General features: G+C 40.3%; 3 protein-coding genes across 4 annotated transcripts in view; 1 reads left to right on the top strand and 2 right to left on the bottom strand.

Annotated features, from left to right (window-relative positions):
- Window positions 1-3,929: 3,929 nt before the first annotated feature.
- Window positions 3,930-8,236, bottom strand: LOC132845694 (zinc finger protein 1-like). Of its 2 annotated transcripts, none has more exons than XM_060869885.1 (3): window positions 7,865-8,236; window positions 5,922-6,296; window positions 3,930-5,093 (listed from the first exon to the last, which is right to left on the bottom strand). In XM_060869885.1, the coding sequence occupies exons 1-3, from the start codon at window positions 8,109-8,111 to the stop codon at window positions 4,207-4,209; spliced, it is 1,509 nt and encodes a 502-aa protein (XP_060725868.1). In that variant the 5' UTR covers window positions 8,112-8,236; the 3' UTR covers window positions 3,930-4,206. The 2 variants fall into 2 exon arrangements, with proteins under 2 accessions (XP_060725868.1, XP_060725876.1); XM_060869893.1 differs by having other exon boundaries at window positions 5,958-6,296; window positions 7,865-8,235.
- Window positions 8,237-10,041: 1,805 nt separating this feature from the next.
- Window positions 10,042-15,119, bottom strand: LOC132845668 (zinc finger and SCAN domain-containing protein 21-like). The gene is made up of 3 exons (XM_060869842.1): window positions 14,672-15,119; window positions 13,431-14,135; window positions 10,042-12,839 (listed from the first exon to the last, which is right to left on the bottom strand). Exons 1-3 carry the CDS (start codon window positions 14,934-14,936, stop codon window positions 11,836-11,838), a joined length of 1,974 nt encoding a protein of 657 aa, XP_060725825.1. The 5' UTR covers window positions 14,937-15,119; the 3' UTR covers window positions 10,042-11,835.
- Window positions 15,120-16,865: 1,746 nt separating this feature from the next.
- ncstn (nicastrin) overlaps window positions 16,866-17,004 on the top strand; it is a 10,818-nt gene continuing 10,679 nt past the window's right edge. The window contains exon 1 of the mRNA XM_060869831.1: window positions 16,866-16,986. Within this exon, the coding sequence (XP_060725814.1) occupies window positions 16,929-16,986 (58 nt within the window). The 5' untranslated portion in view covers window positions 16,866-16,928. The remainder of the gene's footprint in view (window positions 16,987-17,004) is intronic.

The raw sequence follows: 17,004 nt of genomic DNA, 5'->3' as shown, positions 1-17,004 counted from the left end.
TGGGGTTTCCTCTGTGGTTCTCCAGTACTTTTCTTTACAGTTCTTTATACCACTTCACGAAATCCCGCATGCAATTGGATTGGATATTCTAAAACTGTGTTAGGCCTAAATGAGTACCTGACTAAGAGTGAATAGTTCCTAACCCTAATCCCAGAAGGTGAGCTCAAAATTAGCTCCAGATCAGAATCAGAATCAGAATCAGAATCAGAATCATTCAGGTTTATTGGCCGAGTGTGTTTACACACACAAGAAATTTGGTTCCAGTAGTTTGTGACGCTCAAAAGTACAGACATAAATAACACTATACTATACAAACTATACAAGAAAACAATGCAGACGATGAGATACAATATAGACAGAATGAGTATAAAATATGAATATAGAATGAATAAAATATATAAAATATGAATATAGAATATGAATGATCAGTTATGTACATAAAGTGTTGGAGTGCAAATAACAATATTTTGCAATATTATGCTTTTTGTACAATATACAGCAGCAGTAGTGTGTGTAATATATACAGATGATTTGATGACTGACAGTCCTGATAATGCAGTACTTATGATAAGAAGCAGTGAATATAATTATGGTGAGTTGTTGATCATGGTGATTGTCTGGGGAAGAAACTGTTCCTGTGTCTGGGCAGTTTTAGTAAGCAAAGCTCTGTAGCGCCTGCCAGAAGGGAGTAGCTGAAAGAGGTTGTGTCCAGGGTGCGAAGGGTCACTAGTGATTTTCCCTGAGCGGTTTCTGGTTCTGGGGGGCACGGTGGCTTAGTGGTTAGCACGTTCACCTCACACCTCCAGGGTTGGGGGTTCGATTCCCGCCTCCGCCTTGTGTGTGTGGAGTTTTGCATGTTCTCCCCATGCCTCGGGGGTTTCCTCCGGGTACTCCAGTTTCCTCCCCGGTCCAAAGACATGCATGGTATGTCTGGAAAATTGTCCGTAGTGTGTGATTGCGTGAGTGAATGAGAGTGTGTGTGTGCCTTGCGATGGGTTGGCAGTGAGGGTTTCTGGTTCTTGTGTCGTACAAGTCCTGGAGAGTGGGCAGGGGGGCGCCAACTATTTTTTCTGCTGTTTTTACTGTGCGTTGCAGTCTGTTTCTCTCCTGTTTTGTTGCTGCACCAAACCAGATGGTGATGGATGTGCACAGTACAGATTCAATGACTGCAGTGTAGAACAGCATCAACAGCTCCTGTGGCAGACCATACTTCCTTAATTGACTTTTTGATGATAGAGTTTATGTTGCACTCCCATTTCAGGTCTTGGTAAATGGTAGTGCCCAGAAACTTGAAGGCCTCCACAGATGACACTGGGCTGTTGGATATTGTGAGGGGGAGTAGTGTTGAGGGGTCTTTCCTAAAGTCCACTGTCACCTCCACAGTTTTGAGGGTGTTTAGCTCCAGACTGTTCTGACTGCACCATAGCACCAGCCGCTTCACCTCCTACCGGTATGCAGACTCATCACCATCTTGGATGAGACCAATGAGCGTAGTATCATCTGCAAATTCAGGATTTTAACAATTTGGTCACTTGAAGTTCAGTCATTAGTGTATAGGGAGAATAGCAGTGGGGAGAGGACACATCCCTGTGGAGCGCCAATGCTAATTGTCCGAATGCTGGAGGTGACACCTCCCAGTCTCACCTGTTGTTTCCTGTCTGTCAGGAAGCTGGTGATCCACTGACAGATGGAAGGGGGAATAGTGAGCCTTAGGAGTTTGGAGTGAAGAATGTCCGGAATTATTGTATTAAAAGCCGAACTGAAGTCAACAAACAGAATCCGGGCGTATGTCCCTGGGCAGTCCAGGTAGTACAGTCCAATGTTGACTGCACTACATTCTGGATCCACCTGAATAAAGCAATATCTATCTTTAATTCAACAATATTGTATGTGTTGAGAGAGAGAGAGAGAGAGAGAGAGAGAGAGAGAGAGAGAGAGAGAGAGAGAGCGAGAAAGCGAGAGAGAGAGAGAGAGAGAGAGAGAGAGAGAGCTAAACAAAGCTAAACAAAGCTATTTATAGAGCTTAGGAAGACCAATCCACTGTTCAGTAATAATTAAAACACACAGGCTACAGCCAGAACCAAACACTGGTAACCTGTTAGGTGTCATTTTTTTTAACATTCGGTATATTATGCGTGTTTTGGGTGTAAATGGTTTTGGTGTTATTGTTGAAACAACTTGCATAAAAATCTTCCCTATTTCTTAACATGTCTATTTTATTCGACAGACTAAAAACATGAGATGTTTTGAGATTATACCTTATAGGCAATGCAAATGACAAACAATATAAAGCTTTTATAGGAATATATTGTTCATGGGACATTGTTATTTGACAAAAAGACAAACTGTCCCTCAGGTCAATTTTAAAAAGTGTTTTGATCTGAACAGATGGCGCATGTTTTTTCCTTTAACACAAAGAACATTTTGCAGTGGTGCTTTGATCATTGGTCAGCATCATCCTTTCTGCATAGAAGGCAGTTTATGGCCTAAGAGCCATCTCAGCACTGTCCAGCTGATTTAAGCAAAAAATTGTGGGAATCCATTTTAAGTAGATGTCACAGATATACACACATTTGTACCGGTTTATCCAGTTGTTTCTTAGTTACTGACTTACAAAAGCACGCATACTGGCTTACTAGTACTGACTCTTTCCCCTGTTAGATTTGTCAATACATAGCAACAATTGTACATTTGGTAAATCTGGGTTAAATAACAACACATTTAATTTATCCGTTTATTTTTGGCAGCCGCTATACAAGTCCTTGTAAATGGGCTGTTACCATAGAAACAATAATGTATTAGAACAAGTGAATTAACATAGTTCTGTGATTTGAATAACAGTCTGAACTACTGACAGAGCTGTTGATATAGAAAATTAATCAACACCTCCTGACCAATCATATTCCAGATGGAGATAAAGATGATTATAATTAATAATAATTGCAGTAATAATCATATTTCTTGTGTTAACATCATATTTCTAAATAGTTGATGGGAAATGGTTTGTATTATTTCGGCTAGAATTATTCGATGGATCAGCACACATATTTCTGAATGTCTAGGCCCACAACCTACCTTTAGTGTCATTTTTCTCCCTGCTTTTGTTCACATACATACCCTCTAGCTGGTTGCATTTGTTTCCACTCTGGAAGTCTTATTTTGAACATTATACAGGTTACTTTAATTTTTTAGACTGCTAACATAGTGTTAGATTCTTCTTTTACTTCTTTTATATACATATTTAATTTAAACACAATTAGAAACACATCCATCATGCAAACACATATACCTTGTTTGCACATGTGACAAGACTCCTAGACAATAGCTTCCTGAGATACCAGCATTTCCTTGGAAATAAAAAAAAATAATAATTTTGACTGTTATCTCTTTACCAATATTTAGTTATGCAGCATGATTTAAACTCACTATATAATAATGAAGTCACATTGATTAAAAAAAAAAAATTTGATCATAATTGCATTATGAAACTTAAACATCCTAAAATATAAATATGAGCTAAAATACATAAACAATCTGGAAAAATGTTTAAAAAAGTTGAACTGATTTTTCTGCAGTGAAATGTCTCCATCTAGTGATGTTCCACATTAGTGTTTTTAAAATGTACTGTAAATGACAGTCTAACTCTAGAGAAAATAATAAAAATCTTTTTTCAATATTTGTATATTATTTCAGGCTATTTGTTTATACAACACATACAAATATGAAAGTTTTCACAGTCAAAATGTAGAGAAATTTCAAGCAGCTTTATAGTTAACATGCCTTCGGGTTAAATCAAGTCCAATAAATGCTTCCTGCTTCCACTGCGAAGAAAAAACCCTCATAAATCTGAGATCTTGGATGTGTTTGGATGTTATGACATGCATTTAAAACTGAAGGTTCAAACAAAAAAAAAAGAGAAATGTCTTAACTATGTTCATTAGTCATGTTTATTAGGTTATTCAATGTATGATAGTGTTCTCTAACAAACTAAGACACTCATTCTAGGCCTTTCGTAGCATATTATATAGACTTCCCATTTCATGCTGTAAGCTTACTTAAAAAATAAATAAAATTAATTTAAAAACACAACCACGGTCACATTGAAGTACAGACAGTACTAAGTGCTCACATTAGTTTCAAAGCCTGTGATGGTTTGCAAGACAGTACCGGGCGTCATGGATGTTATTTACAAAAACACAAATGTTATCAGGAGTTTTGACCATTCAGAAAGTGCAAGCTGAGGTGCCTTTTGAAAGGGTAGTACCATGCAAACGTCTTGTCGCACAGAGAGCAGTGAAAAGGCCTTTCTCCAGTATGAACACGCTGATGGGCCCTTAAGTTGGAGCCATGGGCAAAGGCTCTCCCACACTGGCGGCAAATGAAGGGCTTGCTGCCACTGTGTGCCCTCTCATGGGTGACGAGGTTGCCTCTGAGGGAAAAGCGCTTCCCACACACAGCACAACCATACGGCTTCTCGCCTGTATGAATGCGCTGATGTCTCTTCAGGTCAGCACCACTCTGGAAACTCTTAGGACAGAAAGAGCAGGTGAACAGCTTATGCCGCATATCAGCTATTGGCAGAGCCTTCGCTTTTGTTAGCATTGTGGACACTGTGGCGCTCTGTCTAAGTGTTGTGGTTTGAATCATGTCCTGTATAGTTCTTCCTCCTCCCTGTTTTGCTTCAGGCTCAATTGTATACTCAACCTCACCGGTCATGCTGAGATGAAATGCAGGGTGTTCAGAGTGAGAAGCATGTATAGCCTGTTGTACCATGGAAGAGCAGCCTGGACCTCCACCACTTACTGGAAAGTTAACCGAAGCACACGATGGCCAAGACAAAGCCTCGCTGTTCATCATTTCACACGGTGCCAGTTCATTTGTTGGCTTGGTTAAAGGCTCCTCGTTCTCCTCAGTCTTTAGAAGCAATCCATTAGTGTTCCCTTCATTGCTCTGATGGCCATTTATCTGATTAAAGTCTGTCCCATATTTGTAGTTCATGTCTTCTTTAGGGAGCTGTTTGTTATGGAAATGCGCTGAATAATGAGATTGTGGCCAAAGCTCTTCTGCAGAGCCAAATTGATTACTGTTGTCTCCTAAAAAAACATCAAGTGAGAACAGATTTAACATACAGAGCTCAAGTACAAAGTTATAAGTATGAAAATTTGACAACAAACAACGTACAAGCTAACAGAACCCTAATGAAAGCAAACTAGCTAATAAATAAGCTAATCTAATATCTAAAAGCCTTCCTGTTCTTCAGTACTACAGATAGCCTGTTAGCTAACATGAGCTAACCTGACAGGATTTCTAAAAGGATTTTAAGTCATACTCTTATATGTTACTAAAAAAATAAAAATAAATAAAAAGTAGTATAAAAATAATATAATATATAAAATTATAAAAAAAGTATATATGACAGGACACCCGAAATGCATTTCTGTTATTCACTGCTACAGCTAGCTAGCCTGTTAGCTAACTGGAGCTAATCTGACAGGATTTATGAGAGGATTTTTGTCATATTTAAATATGTTTACTACTACATCTAGCCAGTTAGCAAATACAGGTTTTCTGACAGGATTGTAAAAACACCTGTTTAATTCTCTGTTACTTGCATTTTTTTACAGAATTGTCACAGTTCCAAAGTAGCGGTGGAAATGAAAACTAGGTACTAATCCCAGAACTGTAGTTTTTGTTCTGGACACTCTGCTTTAATCTCTTTATTTCAAACTTCCTTAGCTTTGGTCAAAACAAGCCTAATGTCTCAAGCTGTCATCTATATCTCAATTAAATGTAACGACTTTCCAATACTAACTGATAATTCAATACCGTTGTTTTTAAGGATTAGTGAACCTGCATGTACAGTATGTGAACATTGCGTATATATGGAGGTCCTGCGTGATCCATTGGGATGGTTTACCTACCGGCTGAATGGCTGTGTGTGTTTGTGCACTGCTTACGGTCAGATTGATAGACCTCTGAGACACACTTGGCTGTGGAGACAGGTGGACTCACACCCTCCACCTTTACAGACGTGGTGTTCAGTCTTTGAATGTCAGCTATAGCTTCAGTGGTCAATGAATCCATAAGGATCTGGGACTCTTTCAACTGAACTCCGCTTTGAGATGGGCAAAACATACTTGTCTGATTTCGTTTACTCCCAGAATTTTGGAGAGAATTCCTGCTTCCTTGAACCTCATTCTCCTGTAGGTTCTTCAATGGTGCTGAATTATTTGTTTTCTTTCCCTGTTCTTCATTCTGACAATCAAGCACTGTGCTGAGATCATCAAATCTGTTATCTATGCAAACAAAAACAAAACAACAAGAATTTTATTATTAGGGGTGATCATGTGAGTAATGGAGGAAACTGTTAGTGACAGTGAAAATGGACTGATAAGGCTTTTAAACTTTTAAGGAAGTGCCTCAATAACACTTCTGCATTCTACAGCTTTCTGGCTCACAAGGTGCTGAGTATACAAGCTGAGATAGGAGGTTGACTGGAGCTTGACTGGTACCACCATCTCTCAGGGTAAGAGGCAAGTATACTACAAGACTCTTCTCTGTACTGGCACCAAGGTGGTGGAATGAACTTCCCCTAGAGGTCCGGACAGTTGAGTCACTGGCTATTTTCACGCGGCGGTTGAAGACCTACTTATTCAGGAAACATTTCAACATTTCATAGCACTTCTTTCCTTATCTTTTGCATTTAAAAAAAATACAAAAAAAATAAAATAAAATAAAAACCTTTGACACTTTTTCATAGTAACTTTGAACAAATGTTTTAAACTCATGGTATCTTAAGTATGTAACTTAGTGATCCAGCATTAATGTATTCAATGTTAGAGATTTAAGCACTTATGTACATCGCTCTGGATAAGGGCGTCTGCCAAATGCTGTAAATGTAAATGTAAATGTTGATCAATTAAAACTAAAGACTGACTGAATTGCTGAGTTACTGATTGCCATTGTTCCCAATGCCCAATCACTAATCTCCACTGTTCCCTACAATCACTTATCACCATTGTTCCCAATGCCCAATCACTAATCTCCACTGTTCCCTACAATCACTTATCACCATTGTTCCCAATGCCCAATCACTAATCTCCACTGTTCCCTACAATCACTTATCACCATTGTTCTCAATGCCCAATCACTAATCTCCACTGTTCCCTACAATCACTTATCACCATTGTTCCCAATGCCCAATCACTAATCTCCACTGTTCCCAACAATCACATCACCATATTTCCCAATGCCCAATCACTAATCTCCACTGTTCCCAACAATCACATCACCATATTTCCCAATGCCCAATCACTAATCTCCACTGTTCCCAACAATCACATCACCATATTTCCCAATGCCCAATCACTAATCTCCACTGTTCCCAACAATCACATCACCATATTTCCCAATGCCCAATCACTAATCTCCACTGTTCCCAACAATCACGAATCTCCACTGTTCCCAACAATCACTTATCACCATTGTTCCCAATGCCCAATCACTAATCTCCACTGTTCCCAGTGACCAATCACTGATCCCCAATATTCCAAATGACCAATCACAGATTACCATAATTTTGCTGTGAGGCCAAGACCAAAATATATATTATTATATTATTGTATTATTATATTAGAATAATATAATAATACTTATATTATTATTATTATTATTATTATTATTATATTAATAATTTCTATTCTTCAGAGCATATTCCTTTTTCATGTCATTCTGATATGTGGATCCACTGATCATGGGGATTATATCATTAAACAGATTTTTAATTCCACCATCCAGCATCTTCTAGCACCATTGTGTGTGATCACAGATGATCTGCGAGACACTCGGATGGAATCATCATTACCTTCATTTCTCCGATTTGCCTGAGGTTCGGTTAAAGACACCGCGACCAACGACGGATTTTGTGCTTCTCTTTTCAGATCCAGTATTTTTCCTTTCAGAGACTCGATCTCTTTCTGGCTCCTACGGATCTCTAAGCGCATTTCCACGCACTCGGTGTTGATCAGTTTACAGATCTCCACCACCGCCACTCGGGTCAGACTCTCCATCACGGTGGAAATCTGAGTCTCCAGACTCACACATGCCGGCATCTTGTTGGTCCTTAATGTAATCTCCCAGATAAACAAATATCTCGGCCACAAATATCACGAGTCCTCTCTGTTTTCTTAACCTGCATCACTGGGTTCTTCCGCATTACTCATCCAGCAGATAAGGTTGCCAAGGCAATAACCAAAAATCCCTCATCACTAATCACTATAAATAAGGGATTGCAAAAGTTTGGAATAAAACATGTTTAATGATTGATTTAATGTTTTTTTTTCTATTTATAAATTTAATTATTACCAGTAAATGTAAATTATAAAGTGGGAATTAGATGCAAGTGCAAACATTCAAAGAGTAAAAACAAAAAATGTATTGGCACCCTGTGGTGTACATAGCTAGTTTAAAAGTGGTATAATTTAGAAATACTTTGAAGTATTATCGGGTTCAAAATACTACACAATAATATAAATACTAAATTATATAATTTTACTTATATTACACATTTAAAGAGCATGTTCATGTGTTACACGGTTTAAGCTATCTGGCAACCCTGCCAAGGATACGTTGACGGACTTTTACCGTAACCATTACGATACATTACCGTAAAATCCCGAATATGTTTACAGACGCACTGTAATTTCACCTCATGTTAATCCCAAATGCTGTACAATTATTATAATCGAGTTATGACAATGGAATAATTCTATGAATTGGGTTAAATACATGATGTAAAATCCTATTATGTTGTTAGTTTCGTCGTTTACATTTTACTGAATCGTCTTGCCAGAGTTTTTATTGCTAGTTCAGTTTAAAGCTAACAGCTAGCTTGTTTTGTTTACACTGTGTGTGTGGGGTCACACTGTCCATTAAAGTCCAAATTTATGCACCTTTAGGCAACAAAAAACCAACAAAGTTTCTTGTATATGTGTTTCTGACCATCTGAGCAACGACTTGACATTCCTGACTTGAGACTTGACTCGGACTTGAGTTAAATGACTCAGAGGTGGGGGACTCGACTTGACTCGAGTCAGACTTAAGTCGCAAATTTGATACTCGAGACTTGCTTGACAAATATTAAAACTCGACTTGACTTTGACATTCATGACTTGAGACTTACTTGTGTCTTGCACATGTGTGTCTTACTCCCACCTCTGCATTGTGGGTCAGTTTTACCCAGAAGTTCCTATTATCTTTTACATTATATCAACTAGTATAACCAGTCGTTAACCGACAACTTAACCAATCTCTGTTTTCACGTTAATAAGACAGCTTGTCATTTTATCCAGGATTCTATCCTGAAGACTTTCTCATTGCGGGAAAACATGAGACTCGTTCCATAAATGTTAAATATATCTCAAGAGTAAGAAAGTTTTACCATCTCAACATTTGTCCATCCATTTTCTGCAACTACATCCTACACAGGGTCTGAGGAAACACCTATATCATGGGACTCTAGGGCAGAGGACACCCTGGACACTCACACAACCATTCACACTATGGCAATCAGCCTGCAATACATGTCTTTTACATTTACATTTACATCATTTGGCAGACGCCCTTATCCAGAGCAACATACATAAGTGCTTAAATCTCTAATACTGAATACATTAATGCTGGCTCACTAAGTTACATACTTAAGATACCATGAGTTTAAAACATTTGTTCAAAGTTACAATGAAAAAGTGTAAATTTTGACTTGGGGAGGAAACCCACGATACAAAAACGCATATTTTTAAAAGCTCAATTTTCCCTACATATGTTCAAAGTAATCCAAAATTTTAGCGATCTTCTGAGACCACATTCATAGCCATAAAGGCTCCACCCAGAGGCCACAACATATGTATTGTGTGCTTTCTGGCCACGAGCTTCAGGATCTTCAAGGATGCAATCTGACTGCCTTGCTGAACTTCTGCTTATACACAATTCTGCACACAGGTTTACAGCCAGAAAAAACAATTTTCAAACATCACAACACAATTATCTTTTAGGAGCTAGATTTATTCACTGGATTAAATGTAAATTCCTGGAATTCTGTCTGCAAAAGATCAATGAAATTGGTTTTAATCTCATGTGTTTGCTGAAAAGCTATAGGAAAAGATCTGTTGTTCCTCCTCCTTCTCATTTAAATTGCCACTTCATATGAAAGTAGAGGTTTTGTAGGTCACAACTAGTGGAAAAACTGTACTCTCTAATCAATACATTTATGCCAAGCCTAAAAAAGTAAAGGTCATAGAATTGTCCTGCCAAGGGGGTGGGAGGAATGTCTCGTTTCCCTTTATCACAGCAGTATGCTAGCTGGTGTGGAGTGGCAGTTATTTAACATAGCTGCCCTGTTTTATGCATCAGCAGCAATTTTAACAGATATAGTGGCTTTATATAACTCAAGGGAAGTGTGTGGTAACCTTGTATTTGTGGATGTTGTAAGATAAGAGATAGCCAGCCAACGCTTGAGAAACTGACGTGTCGAAATTGAGAGAAAGTAGTAGCTTCTTGGTTACCAAGATTCTGTATCTCTTCTCACAGACATTGATCTGATACCCGAACATGTCATTTCCCAAGCAAAGTGAATCAAAAATTAATACATTAGCAATTCATGATTTAATCGAGTCTGCAGAGAAACAGTTACAACAATGCCCTGTCCTGTTGATGGCTCATCGCATGTTTGCAGCTTTCCAGTGATGAAAAAATACACAAAATGTGATTGCAGTACCAAAAAAAGGACATACTGCACTCCTTCCCAGTCCTGACAATTAGCTATAAATTCTATTCCTAATAGACAAAATCGCATCTCTACACTTAATTGTGTAACCCAAATCTGAAGGCGTTAAACAGGTTTGGCTGCTACGACCTGACAGAACGTTTAACGAAAAGGGACAGTACACATTCTGCAGCCCAATCTAATGATAAATACAGTTACATGTTCATAATTATTATGATTCTTATAAAGACAAAGCACATGAAATAATATACCAAGATCAAAGCCAATGGATGTTTCACGTCATCCCAGTTTTAACTGGGGAATAAAACACCACTGCTTTAACTTACTGAGATTTTTGAAAGCACCGACCTCCACCTTGGCTTCTGGAGTGATGAACGGATATTGAATTTGATACAGCTTACACAGCAAAATCCCACTGCATCCCCTTATCTTTATCTGACTGAGTGTAGTTCTTGATTTTTATGCCAAGACTAAACCGAGAAAAGTGTTTCTCCAGGGCTAGTCAGGGCACGTTGAGCTTATAAATGCTTGGTTAAGGCAAGTTTGTGACATGTTTGTTCATAATGATACGTTTTGCAGTCGGATGCCGTTGTCTGTAATCATGATTTTTACATCGCTGGAACAACTTCAGGGATATATTTGGCATCAGACAGCAGCTGATCATGTCACTAGCCATTCACATTGACAGTAAACACAGAGTCTTTGTAAAATCGGTCTTTTAGGTAAAGTCATTGTTAAAATGTGTCTGTTAAAATTGTTGTAAACGTTAAAATTGGTTTTTGATATAGCTCTATTTCTCAAAAAAATAGAATTATTTTGTCTAACCCTTGAATGGGTCGATGATTTGCACACAATTAATATTAGAAATGTAATTTGTTGTACAGCATACGTGGTCTACGACAGAGGAACACAGCTTTATCAAAGTACATAAATATGTATAAAGCTGATGAGTTATAAGAATCTACCTAAAAACGTTTTTTTTCTGGCAAAGCCTGCACTGTTTAGTTCATACAGCAGGACCTTTGAGATTAAGTGTAAAACACAGGTCATGGTTAATTACAGTGGTGCCGGTAGCGACTCGCTCGTGTGGGGAAGCTCATGCCACACTGTGAGCAGCTGAAGCCGTGTTCACCAGTGTGTGTTCGCATGTGACCCTTGAGGCTGCTTTTCTGTGTGAAGCTCCTGCCACATGTTCCACAGCTGTAGGGCTTCTCTCCAGTATGCACGCGCTGATGCCGGTCCAGGTGGCTCAGACGGTCAAAACTCTTACCACAGAGAACACACAGGAAGCGCCTCTCACGTCCGTTTAAAATCCGCTGCCTCTGAGGTAACGTGTCGTATGGAAAATCAGGCAACGCGGCAGTCTCTGTGGCCCTAAGAGACTCAGAGGTCGAATTCTGATCTAAAGGTGAAGCTGTGTTTGGGTCATATGATTCCTCTAGATTCAGACTGGACTCTTGGTGATCCGATCGGGACTCATCCTCTTCCTCCTGTTTGACATGGATTTGCGCCGCAGGAACACTATTGGCTTCAGAGGCCCCCCACATGAGTAGGACTGCCGAGGTAGATTCTAAACGCTGTTGGTTTTGAGCTGAGGTTTGCTCGGTTGTACTAATGCATTCAGATTCCATCGAATCTTTCCTAAAGCTTGCTGCATTCAACGAGTGTGCTTGAGCATCTTCCTCATCAAGGATACTCTCAGACCCAGAGTGCCGAGGTTCGTCCAGCCGACAATCAGATAACACCGGATCTTCATCGTCCTCCGCTTCCTGTCTATTCTTCTCAACTGGCTCAGGTAGATCAGGTTTCTTGTTTTTTTCTGCAGAGAAGTTTCTAATCTGATCTCTATATGTTTGGTGCATGCTTTCTTCATCTACGTTTATGAAGTGAACACCTTCTTGGCTCAGGTAGGTTGAGTGTGAATCAAGTTCTTCTGCGTTTTGGTCAAAGTTGTGCGCGAGCTGCTCTTCACAGTGAGTCGCCATATTCCACTCATCGCTGAAGAGATTGTTTTCACTTGGCAACAAAGATGCTGCATCTAAGTCTCCAGTGAATCCTGAAATGAAAGAAATGAAGCCTTAGTGATCAAATAAACAAAAAATGTGGACATTATAATGAAAAAAAAACCCCACAAAAGACAAGATTTAATGATGTTTCAAAATACAACATATAAAAATAATCCGTTAAAATGAGTCAGGACTCCGTTGGCTTTCGGAGTAAGACGTGTGTTTTTCCAATCTTACACAGAATTTTCATTTTAGGGCATTTTAGAATTTTTTTTCTGCCACATCCCTATGAATATATTATGTAGTAGGCTAGGTACTTAAGAAAACCTACAAATACTTAAATGAGTATCTTCTTAAGCAACACTGTGCACTGTGACATAAAGAAATTTCATGCTGAATATGGGCACAACCAAAACAGACACAAATTTATTTTTGCCCCCTGGTAATAAAGAGTTAAAGATAACAATAAAATCAAGCACTTGCATTGTGTTTTTTTCCTTGGTTTTCATTTCGGAACGTCCTCATTTTCGGTTTCTGATTTGCCCAATGATTTTCATAGGGTGCATGATTAGTATTATGTGATAAATTATCACTGTATCAGTGTTATGATCCATTCCTAACTAATACCTGTCAGGTCTCACCTCTGTGAGTCTTCAGGTGGCTTTTTAAGCTGCTTTTCTGGGTGAAGCATCGACCACATAACATGCAGCTGAAGGGTTTTTCTCCTGTGTGTATGCGCTGATGTCTGTCAAGATGACTGAGTCGATCAAAGCTCTTGCTACAAAAGGCGCAGGCGAATCGTCTCTTCTGCAAAGCCGTCCCAACCATCTGCCTCCCTCTGGAAGCTACGCTCAGTGCAAATGCACCGAAATCACCCTGACAATCGGGAGGTGGGTGCACGAGAGAGTTGTGTGTGTGAGAGCGTGGCTGCGCTCTCAGCAGCTCATCTGTAGCTGCATGCAGGCTATCCACTGACAGTTCCTCTTCTCCACTCAGGCCCTGCATTTCTGCTCTGCCCAAAAGGGAGTCGTTAGTCTGCTCTCCCTCTGAACAATGTTCCGTCTTGCGTTGAGACCGATCCTGTCTGGAATAGAAATGCCGGTCGTGCGTCTCAGTGTTGTTGTTCTCTGATGACCATACCTGGGCCAGTTGGTCATCATCAGCAGAACCAGAGTGTAGTTCAGGCTCGGTTCTGGTGGCGTGGTTTCCATCTTCTACCACCTGCTCGTCATCCATCCTTTCAAGCTTTACAACCACTCTGGATGCCGAAGCGTCATCGCTAGGCTTGTCTGAGTCCTCCGTTCCTGGATCTCTTCCTTTGTCTCTTTGATCATTTTCTTTGGCACCTGCAGGAGATTCAAACCAAAATCAATTTTTGCTTCCTACATACTGACCAATTCGGTTACTTCTTTTTTTTTTTTTAGATTTTTCGGAGCAACTCCTTGCTGTTATTCTGCTGATTTTAGTTACGATTTTATTTCCAGGCAGCATTTCCAAATTGTGCCTTGCGTTCCCTGGATAGCTCCAGATCTACCATGACCCCGACCCCGAGCGCTTTCGGATTATAAACGACTATAAACGAATGCATCAATTTTTTTCAGTCTTCAGGTCGCTGGATGTCACAAAATATTTGTTTTTCATTACTGACAGCCTAACACACACGTGACCATCTGACCATTGTGTTCATTCATTAAGGAAACTATAATAAGACTTGAACTCAAATGAAATGGGGTGGGAGTGGGGGGTGGGGGTGGCGGTTTGGTGTAAACTTTTGCACACGATCCTAATCTGAATGGTTTCTACTTTGCACAAAGAAAAACAGGATGAATGAGACATCATCGTGATCCTCGTCGTGTTTAAGGCTTGATGGGTTTCACGTCACCTTTGAGCGTCTGTCTGGGGCGCGCGGAGCTCGCGCACTGCCGGACGAGCGCGCGCCGGGTCTCGCGCAGCTCCTCGGACACCATCTGCAGATTCCGCTTTAACGAGTCGATCTCGTGCTCGCGCTCGCAGATCTCCAGCCGCAACATAACGACGCCATCGTCCACCACTTTGCTGATTTCAGCCACCGCGGCTTTGGCGAGCTCGTCCATGATCGATGCTATTTGCTTTTGAAGAGCGACACCGCTGGACATGTTGTCCATCATGTACAGAAGTTTCCGGCCCCGTTTCACCTTTTCAGCTCAGCAGGAATAAGAAGGCTGATGTTTTATTCCTGCTGAATTTACCAAAACACAAGGATTGCGTTGTTTTAAGCCAAGACAAACCACACAACGGAAGAAGACACACTATCTCGTGGTTGCCAGATCTGTATAGATAAAAACCGACTGCTTTGCCTCCCGGCTGAGTGCAGAACATTAGGATTACTATTGTTACTTAACTTTAGGCATGATAGATAGATAGATAGATAGATAGATAGATAGATAGATAGATAGATAGATAGATAGATAGATAGATGGAGAGGTGGGGAGAGAAAGGAGGAGAGTGGGGGAGAGAGAGAGAGGTGGGGAAAGAAAGTAGGGAGAGAGGGAGAGAAGGGGGGGGAGAGATAGAGAGGTGGGGACAGAAGGGGGGAGAGAGAGGTGGGAACAGAAATGGGGGAGAGAGATAGAAAGGGGGAGGGGAGAGAGATAGAAAGGGGGAGGGGAGAGAGGGGGGGGAGGGGAGAGAGGGGGGGGAGGGGGGAGGGGAGAGAGGGGGGGAGGGGGGAGGGGAGAGAGAGGGGGGGAGGGAGAGAGAGAGAGGGGGGAGAGAGTGGGGGAGAAAGGGGAGAGAGAGAGGGGGGAGAAAGGGGGGAGGGGGAGAAAGGGGGGAGAGAGGGAGAAAGGAGGGGGGAGAGAGGGAGAAAGGGAGAGAGAGAGGGAGAAAGGGAGAGAGAGAGGGAGAGAGAGGGAGAAAGGGAGAGAGAGAGGGAGAAAGGGGGAGGGGGAGAGAGGGAGAAAGGGGGAGAGAGAGAGGGAGAAAGGGGGAGGGGGAGAGAGGGAGAAAGGGGGAGAGAGAGAGGGAGAAAGGGGGGGGGAGAGGGAGAAAGGGGGGGGAGAGAGGGAGAAAGGGCGAGGGGGAGGAGAAAAAGGGGGGGCAATAATTACAAATTTACAGTAATCAGTTTCCTTTATTTCTTGTTTTGTCAGAGAACAATTTTTCTCTGCAGTTCCTTCACAACATAATAGATTTCTGTATCTTTACATCATCTCTATATACACTTTTATTTTTGTTGTTATAATAACATTGACTCTTTTTCGGAAGCCTTTCCACCCGATGTTGCACCGTGTGTAGGGGGATTGTTGCTACATGCAAGAAACACAGAGGGCCTTCCAGTGGAAAATATGTGATGCACTGCATTATAGAGAACTGAAGCAAACTCTTGCATTTACATTTACATTAAAGGCATTTGGTAGACGCCCTTTCACCCAGAACGATGTACAAAAGTGCTCTGAAAACTCTGTTAATGAAAACATCAACACTGATTGACCAGGTCTCAGACTCAGGATACCATCAGCTTAACTCTGTTGGGGTAAATTAATGCACTTTTTGCTCTATAAGATTATCCTTGGTGCAAGTAAACATGATGAACATCCCTCATGGGTTCCCTTCCTGTGGAGATCCACTGGATGTAGAAATTCCTTTGTTTTTTTTTTGCACCCCTGCCTTCCAGATATCTTGAATGTGTAAATGACTCAGATCTGGCAACCCTGCACTAAGGTTCAGGCGCTACCGTAAGCAATATAATAAACACGCACAGAGAATGCAACTGGATATTAGTGAAGAAACATATCATTTGATTTACAGTTCACCAGAAACAACAGAAAACAAATCAAAACATATTTATCCAACCAAAACACCAAGTATTTTCATACATTTGGATTCCCAAATGCTAAAACAAAGTGTCCTCTAAAATATTAAAGCTACTTTAACTTTGTCATTCAATAATTGCAGTATATATTATATTCTTATATATTATATATAACAATATATATTATATTATATATATTATAATTGCAGGCTATATAGGACCTAGAAAAAATGAATTCATACCAAATTTAGTCAATTTATAAAGTAAATAAGCCTAAAACCGGAACCGGAAATGCTCTCATGTACTTCCTTTGTTTTGTCAGAAGTGCAGAAAAAAAACCAGGAAGATGGGACCGATATCTTCAAAATGGTTTCAGTCTTTGCTTATTTGTTTCTTTTACACACGTAAGTCTTCAAAATCAC

The sequence above is a fragment of the Tachysurus vachellii genome, chromosome 1 (genome assembly GCF_030014155.1).
Source record: "Tachysurus vachellii isolate PV-2020 chromosome 1, HZAU_Pvac_v1, whole genome shotgun sequence".
Taxonomy (NCBI): domain Eukaryota; kingdom Metazoa; phylum Chordata; class Actinopteri; order Siluriformes; family Bagridae; genus Tachysurus; species Tachysurus vachellii.
The sequence above is the reverse complement of the archived record's forward strand: the minus strand, read 5'-3'. Positions and strand labels throughout refer to the sequence as shown.

Coding starts and splice junctions, on each gene's coding strand:
- LOC132845694 (XM_060869885.1), bottom strand. CDS start 8,111: ATGCCGGCATGTGTGAGTCTGGAGACTCAGATTTCCACCGTGATGGAG. Junction 6,297..7,864: donor GGCAAATCGGAGAAATGAAG/GTAATGATGATT, acceptor TTGTTTGCATAG/ATAACAGATTTGATGATCTC. Junction 5,094..5,921: donor CACACACAGCCATTCAGCCG/GTAGGTAAACCA, acceptor ATGTTTTTTTAG/GAGACAACAGTAATCAATTT.
- LOC132845668 (XM_060869842.1), bottom strand. CDS start 14,936: ATGATGGACAACATGTCCAGCGGTGTCGCTCTTCAAAAGCAAATAGCA. Junction 14,136..14,671: donor CCCCAGACAGACGCTCAAAG/GTGACGTGAAAC, acceptor AATCTCCTGCAG/GTGCCAAAGAAAATGATCAA. Junction 12,840..13,430: donor CCACCTGAAGACTCACAGAG/GTGAGACCTGAC, acceptor CTTTCATTTCAG/GATTCACTGGAGACTTAGAT.